This window comes from Carcharodon carcharias, chromosome 20 (genome assembly GCF_017639515.1).
Source record: "Carcharodon carcharias isolate sCarCar2 chromosome 20, sCarCar2.pri, whole genome shotgun sequence".
NCBI classification, from domain to species: Eukaryota; Metazoa; Chordata; class Chondrichthyes; order Lamniformes; family Lamnidae; genus Carcharodon; species Carcharodon carcharias.
The window spans coordinates 69,736,612-69,763,191 of record NC_054486.1 but is presented as its reverse complement, the minus strand read 5'-3'; the positions used below and the strand labels follow the sequence as shown (position 1 = coordinate 69,763,191).

The window sequence follows — 26,580 nt, the reverse complement described above, 5'->3', positions numbered from 1 at the left end:
GTTTAAAGTTAAAGCTAAATGTAGTTACAAAATTAGATGGCCCATTATGGGCTGAATTTTCCCTCCATTGGGGGGGATGTTGAATGGTGGGTGCGCTTCCGATCGGCGCCCCCAATCAGGGGTGCAGCGCCATTTTACGTGGGCAGGCCAATTAAGGCCCACCCAGTGAGACGTCCATACAGAAGCGCTTTGCGCTCCCTGTGTGGGCAGAGGGGGGAATCCCAAAATCAAGAGTGCACTCTTTCACGCATGTGCATGAAAGAGCGCATTCATCTCCCTGAGGCTAAGTGCTGCCTCAGGGAGATCAGCTGTAAATGTCAAAAAGGTAGCAATAGAAAAATAAAATTTCCCTAACATTTCCCCTCATGTGACAATGCCACATGAGTTGGGACATGTCCATAATTTTCACAAAAACTTTATTAAAATTTTTTAAAAGCTACACAAAAGCTCATCCCGCCCGGGGATGAGGTTTCATGCTTTTTCCAATTCGCGCTGGGGCTCCTGGCCTGCTCACCAACCTTAAGGTTGGACGGGCAGGACCTTTAATTACTTAATAGCCTCTGTCAATGGCCTCAGTTGGCCATTGACAGGTCGGTAGCGCGCAGCTGATTTTGCTGTGCCCCTGCCTTTCTGAAAATTTAAATGGGGCGCGGTGACATCGGGAGATCCCCCCGATGTCACTGCACGTCATTTTACGTGTCAGCGAGCGGGCCCCGCCCCCGTTCACTAACGCGTAAAATCCTGTGCTGTGAAGCTAGTATTTGGTCTATTAAAAAAAGAGATTTAAGTTCCACTGTTGACTTATGATATGAGCCTTGAAGAATCTATTAATTCTCTGTGATACATTTTACATACTCAACATTCTGAAAGAAAAACATTCATATTGAGAATAGTAAGTAATGGCTTCTTATCTGACTAGGAATGAGGAGAGATTCCAACAGCTTGCCCCAACAATTTCCCTGCCATGGATGTTAGGCAAACTAGCTTGTAATTAGCAAGCTTATGCCTTAGTTCAATTCTGAATATGCCATATCCTCCATATCTAGGATATTACAATATTTATGGAATTCTAAAATATATCAAAGTAACAATAATGTCCTCCCTTAATTCCTTAAGAATTCTAGGAAGCAAGCAATATGGCATTTTATCCTTCCAGTTTCTGCTACAAAATATTTCTTAACATGTATCATGGATCGTTTAGGTTCATTTAAGCTCAATTTTAAAACTTTCATTTAAATTCCTTCGCTGGCTTCCATCTACCCATCTCTGAAATCTCCTACAGCTCCATATCTCTCCTAGAAATGCTTTCCTCCATGCCTCTGGCCTCTTGTGCATTCCCCAATTTCCTTTGCCTTACCTTTGGAGACTGTACCTTTAACCTTCTAGGCCTAAGCTCTAGAATTCCCTGCCTAAATGTCACCACCACCCCTCTTTTAAACTGCTCCTTAAAGCCTACTTTTTTTGCCAAGCTTTTAGCTGCCTGACTTTTAATATTCGTTGACTCAATATCAAGTTTGTCTTACTATGTTTCTATGAAGCACCTTGGGACATTTTAGGGACATGCTCCATAAATACTAAAATCTGTCTGCAACTCTCTGTAAAAATTAATCTGGAGAACCGATTAAATATATCTGCTATATTCTAATCAACTGTAATAGTCTTATCCAATTTTGGATGCCTTTTCTGTAAATTGACCCTCTACTTCTCACTTTTTCTAATACTTTCTTGTTATCCTCAGTTACCTTAGGCCTAATTCTTCCGTTTAAGTTTCCTTGCACCTTTTAGAATCTTTCAAATCTCCTTATTAAACCACCATTGTCTAGGTTTTGCTATGTTTAACCTTTTTAAATGGAGACATTTCCTTTCCTTGTAATCCTCAAATACCATGTTTCATTAAGAATTCAACCCCAGTCACCAGGTTAGTTGGCTTAGGGGTAAATTATGCATACGCTAAATAATTGGCTAACACTGAACAACTATTCCATACCAACATTGTTCTTTGTATTTTACATATCTAGGTAAATCCTGGTGCATGTAAGGTCACACTGCCATAGGCAGAAGCATATTTCTCAATTATTTCCTGCTTGTCTACTATCAATCAGATTAGTTTTGTGAAGAAGTGTGACCTGTTAATATTTAAAACAAATTTAAAAATCCTTCTTCATTATGCAGTATTCAAAAAAAAATTCAAAACGATGCCAATTTCAGATTTTTCTCGGTGGTATTGTTGTAATTCCATTATTTATTTTCCTCTGGCCAATTGGCACACATGGGGGAGTAGATAATATCCTGTGGACATTTATTTCAATATAAACATAGGCTTGTAAATTTAATGAATTTATTATAAATAAATGAAAGATTTGGCGATAGGTTTATTGCTATTAAATAACAATCTCCTCCACCTGGGATACCCATTATTATAAGCACGCTATGTACAAACAAATGTAGAATGCAATGTTAACCAAAGGTCATCTTATAACTTGGATATGTTTTTGAATCCAGTCCAGTTTCTATTACAGATGTAAGGTGGATGAATTTAAAACAGTTTTAGTCCAGTTCCTAGTAGTAAAAAGTGCCAGCAGAAAACTACCCATAATTCAGTTCAATTGACACAACATTGATTTTGCCCTCTTTCAGAGACTCTGCAAACTAGGAAACATCAATAGAGCAATGGAAAATACACTCTCACACAGGTGTTCAACACACTGGGACTTTTTTTCTGTACCCAGTAATGATTTTATAATAATGAATGGGAACTAACTTAATGGGAAAAACAACTACTTCAGGTTTCCTTTCTGACTGCCTACATTGCAAGTTAGTCAGAATGAACAAAACCGGAGTTTACAGCATTTCTTCTGGTTCTATTGAATGTGGACCTTCTATTAACATGGCCCAAATTTTCCATTCGTCGGGTGGGCTTGGCGGGAGTGGGCGGGGGCTGTAGTGGAGCCAACCACCGCCCACGATTGGCTCCGCACTATGATTTCACACGGGTGGCCCAATTATGCCCGCCCTGTGTGGATCATGAGCGGTACCTGTGCGGGCGGTGGGAGGACGGAGAGTCGGGTCCAGCGCAATTTCGCGCATGTGCGTGAAAGAGCGCTTCAATCTCCCTGAGGCATGGAGCTATGTCACATGAGATGAGACATGTTTTTATTTTGCGAAAAAAAATTTTATTCAATTTGTAAAAGCTTTAGGAAACCTCATCCCACTCCTAGATGAGGTTTCCTAAAAACTGTAAAGGCCTTTTTGCCTGCCACCAACTGTAAGGTTGGATGCGCAGCGTAAAATGCAGGTTAATTGCCAGGTTAATGGCCTTAATAGGCCTATCAATAATCGCCGGGCTTACAGCCGACTCAGGCGCGCGCCCATCGAACAAAATATCACATGACTTCGCGATGATGTTGGGACACACGCCTAATATCATCATGTTTCATTTAACATTCCAGCGTGTCAGGCATATGCCCGCACGCTGAATGGAAAATTCTGCCCTATGGGTTATCAGCAACATTGCTAGATATGATTGGAGTTAACCTTTCTACCTCCAATCCTGCTATAATTGTTCTGCTCTCCCTTCAGTGATTTTCATTGCACTCATTGTCATGAAGCTATTAATATCTATAACATTATTGGAAATTTTCTTTTAAAAATAGAGGTTTAGTCTATGTATTTGTCTTAACTGGATTAAAGTCAGCTAGTCTGGGTGCTTTGATGTGTACTAGTTTTGAAATGTAAGAGAGGTAGATTGCATTTGCATTTTGTTGAAAAGAGCATTCAAGAAGGGGAGTGATATCTGGCACCTAACTAGCAGAGACCAAGCAATATGTTTATAAAAGCAAAAAATTGCAGATGCTGGAAATCCAAAACATAAACAAAAATACCTGGAAAAACTCAGCAGGTCTGGCAGCATCTGTGGAGAGCAGCACAGTTAACGTTTCGAGTCCGCATGACTCTTCAACAAAACTAAGGAAAAATAGAAAAGGGGTGAAATATAAGCTAGTTTAACATGGGGGTGGGACAAGAAGAGCTGAATAGAGGGCCAGTGATAGGTGGAGATAACCAAAAGATGTCACAGACACAAGGACAAAGAGGTGTTGAAGGTGGTGATATTATCTAAAGGAATGTGCTAATTAAGGGTAGAAAGCAGGACGAGCACTAGTGGGGGTGGGGTGGGTGAAGGAATAAAAAAAGAGTAAAAGGTAGAGATAAAATGGAAATACATTTAAAAATAATGGAAATAGGTGGGATATTGGGGGGAAAAATGGTGGGATAGGAAAGTGGGTGGGGATGGAGGAGAGAGTTCATGATTTAAAATTGTTGAACTCAATATTCAGTCTGGAAGGCTGTAAAGTGCCTAGTTGGAAGATGAGGTGCTGTTCCTCCAGTTTGTGTTGAGCTTCACTGGAACAATGCAGCAAGCCAAGGAAGGACATGTGGGCATGAGAGCAAGGTGGAGTGTTGAAATGGCAAGCGACAGGGAGATCTGGGTAAGTAATGCTTGCGGGCAGACCAAAGGTGTTCTGCAAAGCGGTCACCCAGTCTGCGTTTGGTCTCTCCATTGTAAAGAAAACCGCATTGGGAGCAACGAATGCAGTAGACTAAGTTGAGGGAAGTGCAAGTGAAATGCTGCTTCACTTGAAATGACTGTTTGGGCCCTTGGATGGTGAGGAGAGGGGAAGTAAAGAGGCAGGTGTTGCATCTTCTGCGGTTACATGGGAAGGTGCCGTGGGAGGGGGTTGAGGTGTAGGGGGTGATGGAGAAGTGGACCAGGGTGTCACGGAGGGAACAATTCCTACGGAATGCCACCAGGGGGTGTGAAGGGAAGATGTATTTGGAGGTGGCATCATGCTGGAGTTGGCAGAAATGGCGGAGGATGATCCTTTGAATGCAGAGGCTGGTGGGCTGATAAGTGAGGACAAGGGGGACCCTATCATGTTTCTGGGAGGGAGAAGAAGGTCTGAGGGCGATATGTTTATATTACTAATAAAATTGGTACTATGAAAGGGATTTTATTGTTGGAAGAGGTGGAGTTCAAAGCGGCTGGTGATACAACAAGAATTGACATTCAACAAGCTGTGCTAGGTATAACAGACAGCAGTTTTATGTGTGCAAGGCAGAGGCAATGTTAGTCTACAACTGTCTCCAAAGGAACCAAACTGAAAGGAACCTCATTTTGAATTTGTAAGATTAAAATATTTTGCCTGGTGTCTGGTTAAGTCTATGGGTTGCTGTTGCTTTAATGGAGATTAGTTTGTGAATTTAAGTTATGATAGTAGTAATTTGTAGCCATGTGTGTATATTTAACTTGTGAAAGTTAATAAATGTCTCATGTATTTTGATAATAAACCTCTCAAGAACTGGCAGTCTGATTCCTGAATTTAGATCTGCACCACAAACATACAAAAATAAAAATATAGGTTATGACAGTTGTTTAAAGTTTCCCTCTGGGATTTTTAAATAACTCAGCTTTACCAACTGCTGGGTCATAACATTCACCCTTACTGACATATTGCCTCACACCATATAGAAACATTGAAAAATAGATTGAAAAATGTCTGCATATATGTCAACACATGGCACAGATATGCAAACTACACATACCTACAGCAGTGAGAGTAAGTTATAATTATTTCAATCTGTGGACATGGCTAGTTTTGTGGGCTTGGCTGGTTTTGGCCAAAGTGCTTCTTAAAGCAGTGTAAAAGAATTAAGAAACTCGATTTATGCTTGATGCAACTTAAGTTTATAGTTAGCTGGTCTTCTGCACTGGTTTGGCCGATTTCACCCTGATTGCGCTGATAAAATTCTGCAGAATTTAGCCCTTATCTGGCAGGCTTGGCAGGGGCAGGCGAGAGCGGTCGGGAAGCTGACTGCCACCCGTGATTGGGGCCCGACCCAGATTTCACACTGTCAGGCCAAATAAGATGGGGGCAGAGAGTGCCCAGGGCGCCAGCAGTTGGAGGACTGCTGAAGACCAGGACGATGTTAAGACAAAGGCAGATGATGAGCCTGTGGAGTCGTCCATTAGGCAGCAGATGCTAGACATCCAACAGGGTGTGTGGGAAAATCTGGCAGAGATCCATGTGTGAGGTGGATGGGGCACCCAGTATCCCAGCTGGGTGCCCACCCTGAATGGTGAGCTGGAGGTCCATAGTGACCTCACATTGGCACATGAGCTGCTTGTTGTCACTGCGGGCTCCTTTCAGGGCACTCTGGATGGCGGTAGCAGCTCTCCGTCCCTCTGCCACTGACAATCATGTCTGATGAGGCTGCGGTGACTGGGGAGATGCCAGCCATGGAACTGGCCGCTCACTCCCAGGCGGGGCCAGCACCGGCTCCACTGGCCAGAGGACGACCACCAAGGGCATCAATGCCTACAGAACAGCACAGTCAGCAGGCTGTCTCCAATGCCGGTGCCAGCGAGGGGGAACACCTAGACAGAGCACCTGTAAACGTAGGTTTAAAGCACCTTAAGCACAAGAGGGACTGGTCATGGGTGATCTTTTGTTTCCCCATTTTGTTTTTCTTTTTTTAATGGTGTGACTACCAACACCAATTTTTTTTTCCGTTCAAAACTATGAGAGTTCTAACTTAAAATTATATTTGCTTTTGTGTTATTGGCCTGAGTAAGCTTCATTTGTTTTATAGGTGCAGGATAGGCCAGTATGTAATGTTGGATATGGGTGGCTCGAAACGTTATTGCACAGGCACTGAGTGTATCTTGGAGGCCAAGGAAAGGGTCATTTCTGCGATCCATGATGGAGATGGCAACCCCAGCATGAGGTGGTAGTCTTTATTTGGCAACCTAGCTGAAAGAGCGTTGGATCAAGATGTCCCTGTTGTCCCTGCATCCCTGGAGATTACCGAGGACTGGCCTCACGCCCTCATTGTTCTCCTCACCATGCTCCTCTTCTGACTCACCACTGATTCATCCTCTGTGGTCTGTGCATCTGCGTCAAGATCCTCTTCCTCCAGTGGGATTCCCTTGCCAGTGCCGGATTGTGGAGAGTGCAGCATGCAACCACCATCAGTGACATCTGCTCTGGCGGATACTGAAGTGCTTCCCCTGAAAGGTCCAGGCATCAGGAGTGCACCTTGCGAAGACCTATGGTTCTCTCTACCATCACCCTTGTGGAGGCACGGCTCCTGTTGTACCACTGCTCCGCCTGTTCTTGGGTGGTGGGGAGGCGTCATAAGCCACCTTTTCAAGGGATAGCCCTTGTCACCCAGGAGCCATCCATCCAGTTGGGCTGGAGCACTGAAGAGCCTCGGCACCTGGGAATGTCTCAGGATGTAAGCGTCATGGCAACTGCCAGGGTACCTTGCATAGACTTACAGAATATGCATCTTGTGATCACACAGTATCTGCATGTTCATGGAGTGGAATCCCTTCCGGTTGACGAAGGCACCCAGCTGACCCGCTAGCACATTGATAGCCACATATGTGCAGTCGATGGCACCCTGGTCAAGGGGGAACCCAGAAATCACTGCAAAGCCTCTGGCTCGCTCAGCCTGATTGGCCTCATCCGTACGAAAATGAAGGAAAGTCAATACCTGCCTGAACTGAGCTTCTGTCACCAACTTGACACAACTGTGAACAGCTGATTGGGAGACTTCACACAGATCCCCACTGACCCCTGGAAACAGCAAGAGGCATAGAAGTTGAGGGCTGCTGTGACCTTCAGAGCTACTGGCATGGGGTTTCCACCCCACAGTCGGAGCTGATCTCAGGGCCTGATCATTTGGCAAATGGAAGTCACGGTCTCCATTGAGAGGCAGAGCTTTCTTTGGCATTGCACCTCGGGCACATTGAGGGATCTGCATCACTGCCTGTAAACCCTGGTGGCAGGAAAGCGGCGTATTCTGCGGCCCCTTCTGCCTTGGACTTCCTGCTGGCCCTGCAGCGCTTGTGCCTGCACCTCTCCTCCCACAGGTCCCACCCCTGGAAGCTGCATTGGGACATGTGGCCTCTTCCCCCTTCTGCCCCTCTGTTCCTCCTCAGAGGAGGTGCCTCCAGCAGAGACCACAATCCCCATTACCAGAGTAAGGGAATGCTGTCCAATACCTGGAACAGTCCACATGGTCCTCAGGGGCTTGGAAGACATCAATGAGTCCAGAAATGAAGCCTGGAAATGCTAAGAATGAAGCCCCGATCAGAGATTAAGTTGACAAATACAAATAAGCCACCAGCAACAAGTTATCTCCAAAACCTCTCACTTCTCATATTGACAATACTGCTGACCCTTCTTATCCCACCCATGGATGAGGTTTTGCAAATTGTGGCCTGCCCGTTTTGCCCATGCAATGAGTGAAAATTCGCAAGGGCAACATTAAATTGGCGTCAGTTTTGTTGTCAAGGGCCTTAACTGGCCTGTTAATTAATGGCAGGCACTGCTCTGACTCCAGTGCACGCTCACCAAACGAAATATTGCGCAAGTGCATGATGACATCAGAATACTCGCCATTATTTTACGCTTGAGTGGGTCAGGTGCGTGCCCACCCGCTCAGTTAAACAATCTGCCCATAAATGCCTCATAAACTAATAGGAATTCTAGCCCAACGTGGATTTCTTTTCAAACAGGTTTACCATAGTAATTGTTCAAAAGCTAAATACTGAGGATCCTGGAAATCTGAAATACAAACAGGAAATGCTGCTAGTGTCCGTGGAGACAAAATCAATTAACAAGGGCAATTATCGGTGCAAACTTGATGGGCCAAAGGGCCTCTTCTGCACTGTGATTCTGTAACCTCTAGAAATGGTTTGAGTTGGGTGAGAAGTTAAATTTAAAAAAAATTCAAACCAAACTCCTGCCTATCTCGAACCCACCCATTTCCATTTTTAATGGAGGGGGGATAGGGGGCAGAAGACTAATCCACACTCAGGAGACGGATCAGTTGGTAACAGCTTTGAAAGGAGCTGTATGCCTTCATTATTACAATTTTTTTCTTTTTATTTTTAACCCATTTGGCTCGCTTTCCCAGGCCTCAGGAAACCTAGCAGGTAAAAGGAGGCCAGTAAGGCCAGATCCATAAGGTAATTGAACTTTACAACATTACTTATGGGCAGGAGTGCTTCCACCTGATCGAACAAGCTTACCTGCTTCCCTTTCCAGGATAATCAACTGTGCCCTCACCTCTATGATCTCCGATTTTCCCCTGATATCTCCCAGTGATCATGCCCCACCTTCATGTTCTGTCCTCCCAGTGATCTCTCCAGTGACTATGAAAACCTCCCGACCACAATCTCTCTGCACTGTGATCTCTCCCCGCAACCACAATCTCAACCCTCAATCACAATCTCCCTGCTGACCACAATCTTCCTCCCAGCCACCATCCTTTCTGCAACAAATATTTCTCCCCCCACCCCAATCTGCCCACTGATCACAATCTGCCCCCAACTATGCTCTACCCCCACCCTCAACAACAGTCTATGCCCCCAGACCATGGGACCCCGATGACGGTGATCTCTTCCTCCCTGCCTGCTCCACGGCTGCGGCCAATTGTGCCACACGCTTTCTCACGAGTCAGGCAACCTGTCATTCAGGCTTGTCCTCAGGCAGGAAATCTGCAGAAAAACAAAATTAGCAGATGTTCTGCAGTTAACAGTTACAGAACATGCAGGAAACTGGTATTTTTGGATTTCTTGATCAAAACTCTTCCTTTCCCATTGACCACCCTCCCACCCATGACCCCATCACCATCTCCCCAACCCCTATGCTCCTCCTCAAAAAATATCAGGTCCTATGCTTCAGACTGATGATCTTTTGACATTATGGAAAAAAATAAAGCATACATCAAAGCCAAGGGAATTAAAACTGCAGGGAAAGAAACCACGAGAGTTAATGGCAGAGAAAGAGGCAAACAAATACTGCTGTCACCTTTCTGTCCCTGTTCATGAAATTGTTTCCATGACAAAGAGGATTCTAGGATGTAGCGTCTTGGAATTCTTAGATCTGGATTCTCCAAACTGGCCTGGGATGAAATCAGGGCATCATCCAAATGATAAAAACTATCACTTGATGCCAACACTGGAATAAATTCCCCAGGATGGTGAACACAAAATTCTCCCCAGCTAACCCACACCTCCAACTGTAAAGAACATCCTTGGACCAGCAGACCAGCTAAGAACCTTCTCGTTGTGGAACGTACAATGAGAATCAATATCATCATCTGATGTAGTTCTAGCCTTACCTTCTTTTCTGGTTAATTGAGCTTTTCGTGCCTTATTAACATTATTCACATTCCTCCAAGGAAGAAAGCATTTGATTTGTTTTTGGAAGCTAGATTCCAACTTGGTTGAAACATTTAAGATCCTGCGGGGACTTGACAGGGTGGGTGTGGAGAGGATGTTTCCTCTTGTGGGAGGATTTGGAACTAGAGGTCACTGTTTAAAAATAAGGGGTCGCCCATTTAAAACAGAGTTGAGACAAATTTGTTTCACTCAGTGGGTCATGAGTCTTTGGAACTCTGTTTCTGAAAACGTGGTGGAAGCAGAATCTTTGAATATTTTTAAGGCAGAGGTGGATAAATTCTTGGTAAGCAAGGGTGATAGGTTATTGGGAGTAGGTGGGATGCAGATTTCAGGTTACTATCAGATCAGCCATGATCCTATGAAATGGTGGAGCAGGCTCGTGGGGCTGAATGGCCTACTCTTGCTCCCTGTTCGTATGTTATTAAGAAAGGGTCATGTAGCATTTATATGTAATTTAATGCTTATTTGGATGAAAAAGCCTCTTTAGAAATTCTTTGTTTGATCCTAAAAAACGTATTGATGCAAACTTTACTGGAGGGCATTGTCAAACAGGTTGTGTGTGATATCATTAAGATAAAGACTATTCTAATTATTTTTTGTGTTTAAGGTAATTGTCCATCATTTTTGTCTACCTTAATGCAGAAACAATATAAATGCCACCAAACATTATATTTCTAGTTCTGTCGAAGTGTCATGAGGACTCGAAACGTCAACTCTTTTCTTCTCCGCCGATGCTGCCAGACCTGCTGAGTTTTTCCAGGTAATTCTGTTTTTGTATTATATTTCCTTATTCTAATTTTGAAAGGATGCAAGCACAGAAAGACTAGGGAGTGCACAAATCATTGATGGTGGCAGGACACGTGAACATATAGTTAATAAAATATTTGGGATCCAGGACTTCATAAATAGGGGCATTTAGAAAACCAGGAAGCATTGCTAAACCTTCAGAAAAACACTTGTTTGGCCCCAGCTGGAGTATTTTGTCCAATTCTCAGCACCGCGCTTTAGGAAGAACGAAAAGGCTTTAGAGAGTGTATAAAAGGGATTTTCCAGAACAGTTCCAGGGATGAGCGATTACAGTTAGCTGAAAGGCTAGAGAGACTGGAGTTGTTCTCTTTGGAGCAGGGAAGGCTCAGAGGAGATTTGATAGAGGTTCTTTTAAAATCATAAAAGGCTTGGAAGAGTGAATAAAGGGAGACTGTTACAATGGCTGAAGGGTTGATGACCAAAGGGAACACATTTAAGGTGATTGGCAAAAAAACCAGAGACGACAGGGGAAAAAGCTAATTTTTACCCAACGAGTGGTTCAGATTTAGATTGCACTGCCTGATAGGATGGTGGAAGCGTATTCAATACTAGCTTTCAAAAAGGAACTGGACAAAAATATGAAAAAAAATTGCAGAGATTTGGGGAAAGACTGGGATAGTGGTACTAACTGGATTGCTGTTTGAAAGAGTGGTGCAGACTCAATGATTGAATGACCTCCTTCTATGCTGTGCTCTTCTATGACTCTATGGGCCTGATTTTCAGGTCCACCAGCGGTTAGAACCTCAGCGGGTGAGGGAAATAACGGTGCTAGGCAGCATGCTGATTTTCTGTCATCGTTCCAGTTGCAGGCGAGTTACATAGGGTGAGGTGGGGCGAAGAATGGCCGATCCTGAATACTTTTTAAAAATTATTCATTCATGGGATGTGGGCATCGCTGGCTAGACCAACATTTATTGCTCATCCCTAATTGTCCTTGGTGAGTTGCCTTCTTGAACCACAGCGCTCCATGTGGTGTAGGTACATCCACAGTGCTGTTGGGGAGGGAGTTCCAAGATTTTCACCTTACAACAGTGAAGGAACAGCGATATATTTCAAAGTCAGGATGGTGAGTGGCTTGGAGGGGAACTTCCAGGTGGTGGTGTTCCCATGTATCTGCTGCCCTTTTCCTCCTAGATGGTAATGGTAGTAGGTTTGAAAGGTGCTAAAGAGACTTGTTGAGTTCCTGCAGTGCATCTTGTAGATGGTACACACTGCTGCCACTGTGTGTCAGTGGTGAAGGGAGTGAATGTTTGTGGATGGGTGCCAATCAAATGGACTGCTTTGTCTTGGACAGTGTCAAGCTTCTTGAGTGTTGTTGGAGTTGCACTCATCCAGGCAAGTGGGGAGTATTCCATCACACTCCTGACTTGTGCTTTGTAGATGGTGGACAGGCTTTGGGGAGTCGAGAGGTGAGCTATTCGCCACCTGATTCCTGGCCTCTTATCTGCTCTTATAGCCACAGTATTTATATGGCTAGTCTGGTTCAGTTTCTGGTCAATAGTACCCCCAGGGTGTTTATAGTGGGGTATTCAGCGATGGTAATGAAATTGAATGTCAAGGGGCGATGGTTAGATTCTCTCTTGTTGAAGATGGTTATTGCCCGGCACTTGTGTGACGTGGATGTTACTTGCCGCTTGTCAATCCAACCTGGATATTGTCCAGGTCTTTCTGCATGTGGACATGGACTGGTTCAGTATCTGAGAAGTTACGAATGGTGCTGAACATTGCACATTAAACATACCCACTTCTGACCTTATGATGGAAGGTGGGTCATTGATGAAGCAGCTGAAGATGGTTGGGCCTAGGTACCCACCCAATTCTCAAATTGGGTGTTATGATCCCCATAGACACCAGTGACTTTAAAAAAAAGATATGAATTTCCCAGTGCCTCACGCAAAGAATCTCACAAGATTTCATGTTTTAAGACTTTTACTGTGACAAACTAAAATCAATATCAACAAACATTCATGAGTAGGCAACGAATAAACTAAACTAGAGAAAATGTTTTCCCGGTTAACTTTGTTTGGATTCTGAAATGCAACAGTACTATGTGTCCTATCTGGCTTGCTATCATCATGTGACCTCTGCCTTGCGGGAAGCTCTCTGCAGGCTGCCATTTTAAATCAGTTCAATAAAGATTCACACAGAGAAAGGCACTTAAAAAGGACTGCTGTCTTTCACCTCGAAACATGGTGTCAGAAGTGGGATAAAATAGAGTTTGAAATCCTGGAAATTCTGCAGAGAAGACACAGCTCAGAAAAGCACACAGAAATAGTCAAATCTGCTGAAAGTTGCTGAATAAGGACAAAGGCAAAGACAGTCAAACACATACCGAAGGCAAGGCTGCAAGTAAAATACTGGGTGAGTGAACATGGCAGTAAACTTCCCATTCAGACCATGGATGAAGCTGGGAGTAGACCTCTTCACTATAGCACAAACTGATTATCTTATCACTGTCGACTACACTTCTGACTATTGGGGCTTAGACCAGCTGACTTCAATGACGACAGGAGAAATAGTAGAATGCCCAAAAGCACATTTCAGTCAGTACAGTATTCCAAACATTGTGGTGAGTGACAAAGGCCCTCAGTTCACGTGCGAAGGATTCAGCCATTTCACAAAGGATTGGGAAATTCAATACTACTCATCATCTCCCCATTATCCCCAGTCGAATGGAAAGGCTATGGTGGCAGTGAAAATCACAAAAGGAATAATCAAGAAATCGAGCAAATCTAGCACAGATGTACACAAGGCAATCCTTGAGTGGAGAAACACACTGACTGAAGGCATGGAAAGTAGTCTTGTCCAAAGACTCATGTCACACTGCAGACAAACTACTCTTCTAATAGCAAAAAAGCTACTGAAACCAGAAGTAGTAACAGGCATGAGTGAAAGAAAAATCAAGCTGACTTGGCAGAAAGCCAGATTTCATTTTGATCTGACTGCCAAACCACTGCCAGAGCTGAGCATTGGAGAGCCAGTCAGGGTACACACCTTCAACGCTGTCAACAGGAGCCAGCCCATGCGGAAACCTTTGACATGCATAGAGAAATTGTCACCTCAATTGAATGCAGTGGAAGTGTATGACCAAGTATACTGGCACAACTGCAGGCATATATGAACAACTAGCGATGTTGTTCCTTCACAGCAATTCACCAGTCAGGGAGAAGGGATCTCACCAGCTGTACTAGCTACAGAACGATCATCAATCACAGAGATCCATTGGTTCCCAACAATGGCAATGGAAAAACAACAGTTACTACAGCAGCAAGTGCCATGGAAACAACACTCTCTGGACAAGGAATATCACCCAGATGAACAGCCGATGAAAATGCATATGCACGCCATTAAGAGACCTGCGCCATTTAAAGACTATGTATGCAATGCAAGTGCAGAGACTGACTAGCAGACAAAACAGTTGTTAATACATGAGAACAGTGGATGTATAGTGGGTAACTTGGGTAACTCACAGTTACACATGATCATGCATGCAAATATGTCTTCCGTTGTTAGGAGAAAGAGGATGTCTGGGATTTTAAATGCAACAGTACTACATGTCCTATCTGGCTTGCTGTAGTCATGTGACCTCTGCCATGCGGCAAGCTCTCTGTAGGCTGCCATTTTAGATTGGTCCAATAAAGACTCACACTGAGAAAGGCACTTAAGAAGCACTGCTGTCTTTGAAATTGAAACAAACTTAACACAGCCAAAAGTCCCACATTTATATATTATATCACACGCTCAGCAGAAACATAGTCTTGTATCTTAAGTCCCAAATTCCTCTCAGCTTCAACAGAATCTCTTTTCCCTGCCCCACTGGCTGAATCTTCCAGTATCTTTTTAAAAGCAAGTTCCTTCACTCAATCTTCTGATCAGAATTAAAGGGACTTCAATAACAAGGCACACACTCCTTGGTATTTAACCCACCACAAGCCATGTCTCTTCAAACAGGCGATTCAACCTCACCAGCATTCTGCTTAATGGTTAACCTAAAAACAGTCCTTTCCTCTACATGGCATAGCAATGCCTGTTTTCGCTCTTCTTCCCCAAATCCTTGTCTGACTGACTTTGAGAGTCTGGGCACAGCTGCCTCCTCCTTTGAGAATGCCCAGGTGTTAAAACCTGCATCTTACTTTCAATATGTTTAGACCTGGGCCTCTATCTCCATGACAAACAGGTGACATGGGCTTGTTTCCGGACAGATCTTGTAGGAGGTCACATTCCCCTCTGCAAACTACTCTATTTTTCCTTGAATTAAAGGAGAGAGTTTAAAACATAACCATCTCATAAAATCTAGCATTCGTAACATAGGGTAGCTAAAGAGTACATTGAGAGATCGCAGAAGGCTAGTTTGAGATTTTGGTGGGGGTGCCCACTGGGCTGCATGCTGAGCTATGGGCAGACCATGCACATGGAAGCAGCAACACAGCAGGGAGCTAGTTATGACCACGCCAAGAAATTAGGTAGGCACAGTAAAGGGAGAATAATTCAGAAGGAGACTCAGTCATTGGCACATTGTATTTGACATGTGCATATCCATTTACCAAATCAGGCAGTAGAAGACATTCTGACTAACATTTATTGTTAAACTATAGTTCAGTACATATACCAGTTCCCACTCTTCCCTTCTAGGTCATTTTCCTGTCCAGAAAACAAAAAACCCCTACTTGGGAAAAATCCAGCTCTTAAGTATAGGCTTCATTGAGCATCGCCTGCTCTCAATTCACTCTGATGCTTATCCTGGTTTACTCTTAAAGGGACCTGCATTTCTGGCATTGTCACATGGGTGCCATCCAGTGCATGCAGGCTACGGGGACAGTGTTCTGTACGTGCTCCAGGAGTGCAGGGTCATCACTCTCCTGGCATCTCAGGGGCATAAGAAGAGAAGGCAGGGCTTCCAGACACATCTGGATGCCACCTGAGCACAAGAATGGCAGAAGATGGCAATGGGAGCACGTCTCTCAGGTTCCGCGTCCAGTGGCAATAAGGAGCAATGTCTTCTCTAGTAAGGGTATAGCCCCAGGCATTGGAAGTGCAGTGGAGAGTGATACTGGGCAGGAAGGAAACAGAGGCCATATCTTCAGTTTGGGTTTTCAGTCAAAGATGGAGCTACCTGGTGATGTTGGAGAACCAGTGTTGTTGGAGGCTAACTCTCCAAGCAGCTTTGTACCCTCATTGCAGAAGACTTCACACCTCACAGCACTGCTTGCCTTGCCCTACCGGTATCCATCAAAGTCACTGTGACCTTGAAATTATTTGCCTTTGGGTCCTTGCAAGGATCAGCTGTGGGCTTTGGTGCATCTTGCAAACAGTTGCCCAGCATTGCAGCTCACAAGTCACTGATGCCCTATTTGCAAGAGTTGGGCAGTACATCCAATTTCAGATAGATAGAGCCTCACACACACAAAGGGAAATGGGTTTGATCTCCATCACTGGATTTCCACAAGTACAGGGCATCATCGACTACACCCATATGGCCATCAGAGAGTGGCCAGTGAGATTCATCAAAAGAAGGGCTACCAGTCCTTCAATGTTCAGCTGCTCTGTGACCACAACAACAGCTTCCTCCATGTGTGTGCTCACTTTCCTGGTAGCTGCCATAACTCCTTCATTCTCAGCCAGTCCAAGGTGCCATCCCCCAAACTATGTAGCTGGATTCTAAAGGACATGGGTTAACCTTTGAATACATGGCTACCCACCCCTCTACGAGACCCCGAGACAAAGCCACAGGGACTATCATTGGGTGGGCCAAAAGACTTCTGAAGATGCCGTCCCAGTGTCTGGTGAAGTGCGAGATTGGAACAACTCATTGGAGGAAGCGGAGGAGCGAGGCATGGAAGAGGAGGAGCAGGGATAGGATGCAGAACACAGAGGTACCCTGACTGCACAGGGAAGTGGCCGGGGCTGGCACAGGACTCAAGGGTCTCATTAGGCTGCCATCAAGATCAGGTTTCACCTGATTCAGGCACACTTCAGCTGAGCCCCTCTGATCAAGGAAGACGGCAGAGTCTGGAACTCACTCTGAGCAGCCTGTGAGAACACTTCCATGGAAGACACAACTTGGAATAGATCCAGTCTCAATGCCAATGAAGGATACACATCTGTCCAGTGGTTCCACTGTCCCCATGCAAGGACACTTGCTCCCCTTCACAACTTCATCCCTCTTTTCTTATTTTGCCATTAAAGAAATGGAAGGTCATATTTCTGGCGCCAAGCGTGAATAATTACATAGCATTGAAAAATATGAAAAGTCCGCATTTACAGATGATACAAACTTAAATGACATACTCAGTGCTCTGCCCAACACAGTGTTCTCCATTCTGGTCCACTTCTACAAGGTGTTCCCCTTATAGCCTTGGATGAGGTGGAGGCAGCCTAGTCACTTTCCTCTAATTGTGGCTGAGATGCAAATGGCTGTTGTCCTCGTTGTGCAGATGCCAGTGAGTGCACTGCCAGAGGCTGCTGCACCGGCCCCATTGTAGGGGTAGCATCCCTCACAGAGTCTTGCTGCACAGATGATGCCTCAGTCAGAGGTGCCAAGGAGGCAATGATGAAGATACTGCCCCATGAGGGATGGCACTCTCGTCCTCCTTGTTGACTGCCCCAGCCTGTGGCTGGCGCTCCAGTAGGCTGGAGGGGACCACTAGTTGGGTTGCAACTGCTTCCTCCCCATCTCTGCATCATCAGTGTCACTGACCAGTCAAGGCTACATTGTACGGTATGCATTCCATGAACTCAGAATGGTTCTCCATATGGCCCGCTATAATGTCACTGTCTCAATGGAGGAACTCATGCGTTCAAAGCCCTGAGCCAAGGTGGCGATATAGGTTGAGTGGGCTCTTCCCTTCTCAGCCCATGACACTGCACTGCCTTAGGGAGCTCTGTCATGTGGGAACATATCTCTTAGTGTTGGGCTGAATAGAGCCTCCTTTCTTGTGACTTCAGGGGTACTGTATCTGTGCCCAGCTGAGCATGCCTCTGTCTGAGGAGGACTGCGCACAACTGCCTCTGCCTCTCTCACCTCTCCTCCTGCTCACTCATGTCATGCTCATCACCCAGTGTCACACAATTGAATCATGTGACTGTATTTGAACTGGTGGAGGATACGCTTGTAATTTTGTGATGATGATTGCTTTGGTGTGTCTTCTGCTGGAGCTTGGCCTGGTACAGACCCATAAAACTGTCCTTCCACCTCCAGCTTTGAATTTGTAGGACATGCAAGAGATCTTGGGAACTAGCCTTGGAGAACAGAAGCCTCTACAGTGCTCAGGCTTGCAATTGTAGCTCAGCTTTGCCTTCCCCGACTTGCTAATGGTCAGCCACCCTGGCAATCTCTTTTGCTTCCTCTTCCATGGTCACGATGACGAGTGGGATGGGTACCCCTCCTCCTTTCGCAGGCATTGTGAGCCTGTTTCTCCTCCAAGGACAAAAGACAAAGTAAAGCCCTTATGGCCAGTGCTAATGGCTCACTGAGATTAGAAGCTGCATGCATCAGTGCTGGCAGGTCCTAAGCAACACTATGGCTCTGAGCCTTGCTGGGTGGTCAGTAGGTACTCTGGGCTTATGTTTCTCCAATGTTCAGGTGCAGCATGTGTCCTAAGGATCCTCAGCTGGAGTTTGAATACCAAGAGGCCTATCCTGAGGGTCTGACACTCATCCTGCCAGAGGTAATAAGGTCATTGAAGTTTTTCCTGCACTGGACCAGCTCCTCCTGACCACATTCCTTCTCTCACTATCTCGGTGACCTTGATACAGGGCCTGCTTGGTTTGCAAGGCTGAACTTCTCCTGCCATTCTCCGGATATAGGATGCCTCTCCTCTCCCTCACTGCCTCCATGAGGATCTCCAGGTCTGTATCTGCAAAGCAAAGGAGCAATCCTGCCTGGATTCCAGCTTGCCAGCTCCGTGAGTTACAGAGCAATTGAGTCAGTAGTGCCCTGTTTAAAACGGGCCCACATGCTTTCAGTCCAAGCTCTATTGTCGCTACTAAATAGCTGCCCAACTCACCCTCCAGTAAATTAACAGGCCACTGCCATGAAAATGTATCTGCTTCCCCCTCCTCCCCCCACAACCAGGGGACAGATCAGGACCTGGAAATAGTCCCGATGTCTGTTTCCTGATCCTGGAAGGAAAGTCAGGCCATATGGTTCTATATGTTCATGGACTATCTAAGCAGCAAATTATGACTGAATAGATGAATCTTCTGAATGTTGTGATGAAATCCATTTGTATGTGTCCCCGTGTGCTACGTAAGCTAGCAGTCTATGGAGATTGTAACATTTAAAGTACAAGATGTTCCAAAGCTTGTTACATTTATTCCTGCCTATTAACAATGGTAGAACACTCTTAAGGTATTTGATAGATCACCAGATCGGATCAAGGGTCAGTGAACAGCATTTCTGAGGCAGTCAGTTTTAATCAGGAAAGAAGACAAGTGTCCCAGGCAGGGGACAAGGAGAGGTCCCAAAGGGGAGAAGGGAACAGGGAGAAGTCCTAAAGGGAGAGGGTACAGCAAGAGGCCTCAAAAGAAGGGTCCAGACAGGGACAGGAAGAGGTCCCATTTAGGTCAAAAATAGGTAAAGAGCTGCAGTTAGTAGAATTTATGTGAAGAAGGCTCAAGAGAAGCCATGAAGACCCAAGAAGGCAGCGGAAGGTTGGTGAATCAGTATTTCGTGCAGTTGGGGCAAAGGTATCCCTTTGGGGCAGTAGTGTTCTGCTCGGCATAGCCAAAGAGCCGAAATTGTGCTTGTAAGTTGGTGCTTAAGTGTATACTCAGGAATCCGGGGAATAGAATCTTGGGAGATAAGATTCAAAACTTGCGAGGTGGGCCACTGTTGATGCCGTCATAGTTTGAACGACTTTTGGAGAGAATTCCCAGATTAGATACTTGAAGGTAAAGACTGGAATCGCTCGTGAAAGAGATAGGGTTTCAATGAGATTGGCTGACTCACAGGGCAGGATTTTCCACTCAGCATGCGGGTGCGCGCCCGTCATGCCAGAATGTGAAAAAGCACGCGATATTTCAGTCGGCAGGTGCACATGAGAGTCAGCAGTACGCCTGCCAACAATTAAGCCTATTAAGGCCATTAATCAATTAATTAACATGTATTTTTCGCTGCCCGTCCACTTACAGGCTGGTGAATCGGCCAGGCAGTCTTTGGATTTTTAGGAAACCTCATCTATAGGCAGGATGAGGTTTCTGACATTAGTTGAACAAAAAGTAAAAATGTTTTGACAAAATTTTTATTATGCTTCTGTTCATGTGAGTGAGTCCTATGTGGAGACATTTTTTTTCCAATTTTCAAAATCTTTAAGTTTGATTTTAAAAATCTTCAGCTGCCCGAGGCAGCTCCCTGCCTTCAGGGAACTTTCATTTTGTTGCTCCCCCGCGCAGGCATGGATTTTTGCATTTGCCCTCCTCCCATCCCCACCCCAGCAGCGCTAAGCTGCTTAGCGCACCTTTCACGCTGGCTGGTCATTAATTGGCCAGCCAGCCTGAAATCATGATCGGGGACCGATTGTGGGCGGTGGGTCATTTCCCAGCCTCTCCCGGGCCTGCTCACTCCAACGACCCAAAAATTCAATTCACAGTGTTTACTGATGTCTGGGTGGGTTGTTGAAAAATCCATGGACTCTGTCATAGTTGCGTTTGCCATTTAGTGTGCAATGTTGTGTGTTCAACCACAGTTTGTCTGTTAATTCAGATGTATCCCATATTAACCCTAAACGTTAGAGTATAAGATTGATATTGTAAATTGTTTTATCTTTCTGATCTTGTATAGTAAAGTTTATTTTTGTTTGTTCAAATCCCATAGAATGTTGTGGCTTTATTCGCTGAGCAAGTGCCTGGAATCTCAAACTTGGTTTACTTTAAACAAGATGTGATTGGTCCCTGACCCAATCTTACCAACAACTTGTGGGGTGGCCAAGAATCATAACAATGGAAATAACCTTTGAAATAAAATTCTTAGTTATTAAATTGTTGCAAGTTTAAATGTAATTTTATTTATTTTAAAATTCTAACTGAAATATTGACAATGTTACATAATACAGAGTTGTGTTGTGCATTACTTATTGGAAGCTAACCACTGTCTCTCTTTAGTTCTGATGAAGAGTCAGACAGATTCGAAACGTTAACTTCCTCTCCACAGATGCTGTCAGACCTGCTGAGTTTTTCCAGCAATTTTTGTTACTGTCAAATACTGCTAATTTGCACCCTAACATTATTCTTTAAAATCATATTTTATTTCTTATGAAAGGATTCAAAGCCCTTTATCCATTTACTGCATTCCATTGCTCCATTATCAAAAGCCAGTGACACTGAAAAGCAGACATAAAGGTAACTTTCCTTACCAGTGGCCTGACCTCCTTCAGTTGGATAAGTCTCCCTCTCACTCCATTCATGCTGAAGTAATATGTTTTGAGTGCTTTGGCAAACTCAGCATCCCAGCTGGGAAATGGTGACTTTTGATTGCATCGATTATCGTTGGATTTCACTGGATCCCTATTTGCATCTAGTCCTGGTGAAAAGGTTGGGAATTAGTTTGGCAACAATGAAAAAGGGGTGAAGCATCCAATATTCAGCAAGGCATAATAATATCTAGTGTTACCGTGATTTGAGGAGAAGCATCTCAGCTTTTCCAATTTCTTTTGCATTTTGATGTTATAATTTTTTAAGGTTCGGTTTGCATTTCTGAGCTTTTCAGTCTCTTGTTCCAACATTTTGAGTTGCTCAGACAGGTTGAATCTATGCTCTTCAGAATCCTGAATTTTAGGCCAGCAAAGTGTGTTAAATGCAGAAAGTTGTTCAAAGTTATTTCTGTCTGTTTAAAAGAGGCTGACTTTCATCAGAAGGAAATAATGCTTATAATTGCAGACTAAATGCAAATACTACAGATCAGTTCCTGCAGTAAACAGAACAGTTTGACCATTAACGTAAATAAATAGGAATCAACTGCATACTTTAACCTTTCTACTGTTAGATGATCTTATGAAGAACAGATTTAGCGTACCAGTGGCACAAATGTCCATTGATTTCTGTAGCATAAGTCCAACAGCACGCTACCATCGCTTGCCAGGGGAACATTAGCAAACTCTGTTTCCATTTCTTGGCAACTTTCTGAAAAACACAGTTTGGTTATGTTTCTGGTTCTATATAAGCTTATTCCTCACATGCTTTTAAGTTTTGGTTGGATCTGCATTGAGAATCTCTCTCTGCAGCGATTAACTCACCTCCTGATTCCCTAAAGCCTATCCACCATCTACAAAGCACAAACCAGGAGTGGGGTGGAATGCTCTCCATTTGCCTGGATAAGTGCAGCTCCCACAACACTCAAGAAGCTCAACACAATCCAGGACAAAGCAGCACCCTTGATTGACATTCCTACCACCACCTTCAACATGCACTCCCTCCACTGATGCACAATGGTAGCCGTGTGTACCATCTACAAAATGCACTGCAGCAATTCACCAAGACTACTTCAACAGCACCTACCAAATCCACAAACTCTACCACCTAGAAGTACAAGGGCAGGAGATGCCACCACTTGGAAGTTCCCGTCCAAGGCACACACCATCCTGACTTGGAACTATATCGCTGTTCCTTCACTGTCTCTGTGCCAAAATCCTGGAAATCCCTTCATAACAGCATTGTGGGTGTAACTACACCACATGGACTGTAGTGATTCAAGAAAGCACCTCACCACCATCTTCTGAAGGGCAATTAGGGATGGGCATTAAATGTTAGCCTAGCCCGCATCCCGTGAAAGAATAAGTTTTAAAAATGCTGAGGAGGGAGAAGAGATGGGGAGGAGTGAAGGAAAGGAGGGGAGAGAACAGGAGAGAGAGAGCAAAGGAGAGGTGGGATTGGAGAGTAAGTAGAGTTGAGGAGGTCAGAAAGGAGATGGAGGAGGATAGGAATGGGGAGAGGAGAAACAATATAATTCCAAGTCAGGATAATGTATGGCTTGGAGGGGAACTTGCAAATGGTGGCATCTCTTGCCCTTGTCCTTTTAGGTGGTAGAGATCATGGATTTGGAAGGTGTTGTTGAAGTAGCCTTGGTGAGTTGCTGCAGTGCATTTTGTAGATGGGACACACTGCCACCGTTGTGCGTTGGTGATGGAGAGAGTGCATATTGAAGGTGGTGGGGCAGAAAGAGAGGGAAGAAGAAGAGGAGAGATGTAGAAAGGGGGAAGTGTGAAGCATTAGTGCAGGCTAGGAAATATTCTTTGTGGGGCTGAGGCTGCGGAATTGGATTGTACAGGTTCCAAAGTAATATTCAAAAGGAAATTGGATAAATACTTGAAGGGAAATGATTTTGCAGGGCTATGAGGAAAGAGCAGGAGAATGTGATTAATTGGAAAACTCTACCAAAAGCACCATGGTGGGTCAAATGTCTTCTTCTATGTTGTATCATTCTAAGATGCTATGAGAGTCAAGACAGCCATTAATGAGGCACTCGGTAAGGTTACATAGGAAATGTAAATTTTGAGGAGGAGGCTACAGAAGGATTCATCAAATGGCCAGTGTGTCGAATACTGCTCTTCCAGCTAATATTATTGTGGCTTATTTAGAATGGAAATCAATAATTTACAGTATCAACTCCATGTGTAGTTGGCGCTGCAAATTCGTGCTTTAAAGTTTTAGAATGAAAATTTCCATTGACAAAGCCTAACATGGGATTTTTAGATGGAATACTACAATACATTCAATATTCTGACATAATTATGGATGGATTCGACTTCCTGGAGGGCAGCCACGTACTTTGCTCCCAGATTTCTATAACTGCTGCTCTTGAGCTAGCCCATATGTATTACTTGGAATGAACCATCTTCCAGTTTTCCCCTCCCATCTTGAAATAAAACGCCTACCCTGTGTTTGGCACCTTTTCCTCTTGGTGATGCCAAGATCGAGAACTCACAATGAAAGAAACTGCAGCAGCGGACTCAACTGGAGCATCAACATACTCCAGCCCCATGCCAACCAATAATGCAGTAGCTTTAAGGATTACGTAATAATGTACACTATTAAGTTGCATTTTTTATTTCAGATTTTCTTCATTTCTGTAACATGTTGGAATCCCATTTCACACACCTTGCAGACCCCACAGTTCCAGTACTACTGCATGTGTTTTCAGATAATTGAGGAAATCTGTGGTAACACGTTGAATTGTGAAACACATTGTGTAATCCAGCAGAAGATTAGCATTATTCCAGACAGCAGGGGTATAGAACATTGTAGGAAGGCCATACATCATAAACCTGGACACACAAGAAGCTATTTGTTAACAAAATCATTATAAGTTTGACAAATAAGAGTATGAAACGTTCAATGATGTTAAAATTGGAAAATCTATGCTGAATATGGTCAAATCTAATGCTTCAAAAATTGATAATTACTTATAATATTGCTGAGAATTGATATTCATATTGTCAGGTTTACTGGAAATACATAGTACAGAGATTTTACTGATTGTAATGTTGGAGATAAAGTCTATTTAGATGTGGGAGAATCAGCGATTGCAAATTTTTGTGGTTTTAAATGTCCCTCACAGTCTGATCAATTGTTTTCACACATTTCTACTATTGGACCATTGGATACTTGTGACTCCATACTGTGTTGATATAGTTCATATCAGAGCTTCCCCTCAGCATTTTTGCTGCATTTAAATCTGAATAATTAAATGTTAAATTTTCACAGTCTGTGTAAAGTGGACTCTATCAAGAATGTGCATATGAGCATGTGCAGAGATTTTAAAAGCATCAAAATTAGATATTTTGAAATGTTAAGTTTGGCAATAATTTCATATAATTGGAGTTTCAGTCGGAGCTATCCTATAAGTTCTGTCTCAACTGGGTTGCCCCAGTTAGGAAAATACCGACTGGAGGCAATGTGCTTCTCTGCAAGGAAAGAAGGACATTATGCACATCAGAAAACTTGATGAAATTGATCTACTCCAAACCAGAATCCACCCTCCAGAAAGCTGAAGAGCTGAGTGAGCTGTTAGTCTTTAACAAGATTATATCTAGTTTAGCACCACGTGAGCTGTCCTGTATCAGTCAACAAAATCCTAGCAACAGTGTTTCAAGCAGCTTCTCTTATTACTATAACTTTCTCTTAGATAGTATCATTGCATGTAACTTTCTCTTTTCTATGCTGATGGTATAGTATGTTGGCCTTTATTGCAAAGAGGTTTGAGTACAGGAGTAAAGATGTCTTGCCCTTGGTGAGACCGCAACTGGAGTATTGTGTACAGTTTTGGTCTCCTTACCTAAGGATGGATGTATTTGCCATAGAGGGAGTAAAATGGAGGTTCAGCAGCCTAATCCCTGGGATGGTGGGATTGTTTTATGAGGACGATTGAGAAAACTGGACCTGTATTCACTAGAGTTTTGAAAAATGAGAGCTGATCTCATTGAAACTTATAGAATTCTTACAGGGCGTGACATGGTAGATGCAGATAGGATGTTCCCCCTGGCTGGTGAGTCTAGAACCAGGGTGCACAGTTTCAGAATAAGGGGCAGGATATTTAAGACTGAGATGAGGAGAAATTTCTTCATTCAGAGTGTGGTGAGTCTTTGGAATTCTCTACCGCAGAGGGCTGTGAAAGATTCGGGATTGAGCATGTTCAAGAAAGAAATTGTGAGACAACTGGATACTAATGATATCAAGGGATATGGGGACAGTGGGAAAAATGGCATAAGAGGTAGATGATCAGCCATGATCTGTTTGACTGGCGGAGCAGGCTCTATGGGCTGAATGGCCTGCTCCTGTTCCTTTTTCTTATGTTCCTATGTTTCAGCAAAGAACTAACAGGTATTTGATAATCAGGACTGCATGCATTAGCACTACGACAACTCTGTGATGAAGTCCATTTATATTTTCTCCAAGGTTAGTGTGTTCCCAACAAATGTCAAAACTGTGAGCCATTTACCTTTCCTTACAGTTGGTTGCAGCTGTACGCTAGGGCTAGATTTTATGGTGCTCTGGTGGTGGGTTTTCAGGTGCGAGGTGGCTGTAAAACACCATGGGCACCATGCCCACCACTTACACACCCACCACTGCCCCTGCCACAATTTCAAGGTGGGGTGCACTGTTAAATGCAGCCCCTGGTGTGCAAAAACAAGTGGGCCACTCCTTGGCTATCAGTTCCAAAGGGGCTTGGTGATTATTATTATTCAATAGCTACAGCTATTGTACTTTGTTCAGTTCCGGATATTTGCACTTTAGGAAGGATGCAATGCCCTTGGAAGGAGTACAATGCAGTTTTATTAGAAAGGTACCTGGACTTCAAGGATTAAACTAAAGGAGAGATTACACAAACGAGGGTTGTATTCCCGAGAATTTAGAAGGTTAAGGAGTGATTTGATTGAAGTGATCATGATATTAATGGAACAGATCAGGTAAATATGATGTTAGAGGCAAGATACTAGCATGGATAGAAGATTGGCTGTCTGGCAGGAGGCAGAGAGTGGGGATAAGGGGGTCCTTCTCAGGATGGTGGCTGGTGACTAGTGGAGTTC

The 26,580-nt window shown here is 44.0% G+C and overlaps 1 protein-coding gene across 1 annotated transcript in view; it reads right to left on the bottom strand.

Moving 5' to 3' along the window:
- Window positions 1–19,720: 19,720 nt before the first annotated feature.
- LOC121292341 (kinesin-like protein KIF28P) overlaps window positions 19,721–26,580 on the bottom strand; it is a 73,333-nt gene continuing 66,473 nt past the window's right edge. The window contains 5 exon segments of the mRNA XM_041214193.1: window positions 19,721–19,852; window positions 21,412–21,578; window positions 21,669–21,822; window positions 22,071–22,177; window positions 24,152–24,318. Coding sequence (XP_041070127.1) covers window positions 19,721–19,852; window positions 21,412–21,578; window positions 21,669–21,822; window positions 22,071–22,177; window positions 24,152–24,318 — 727 coding nt within the window.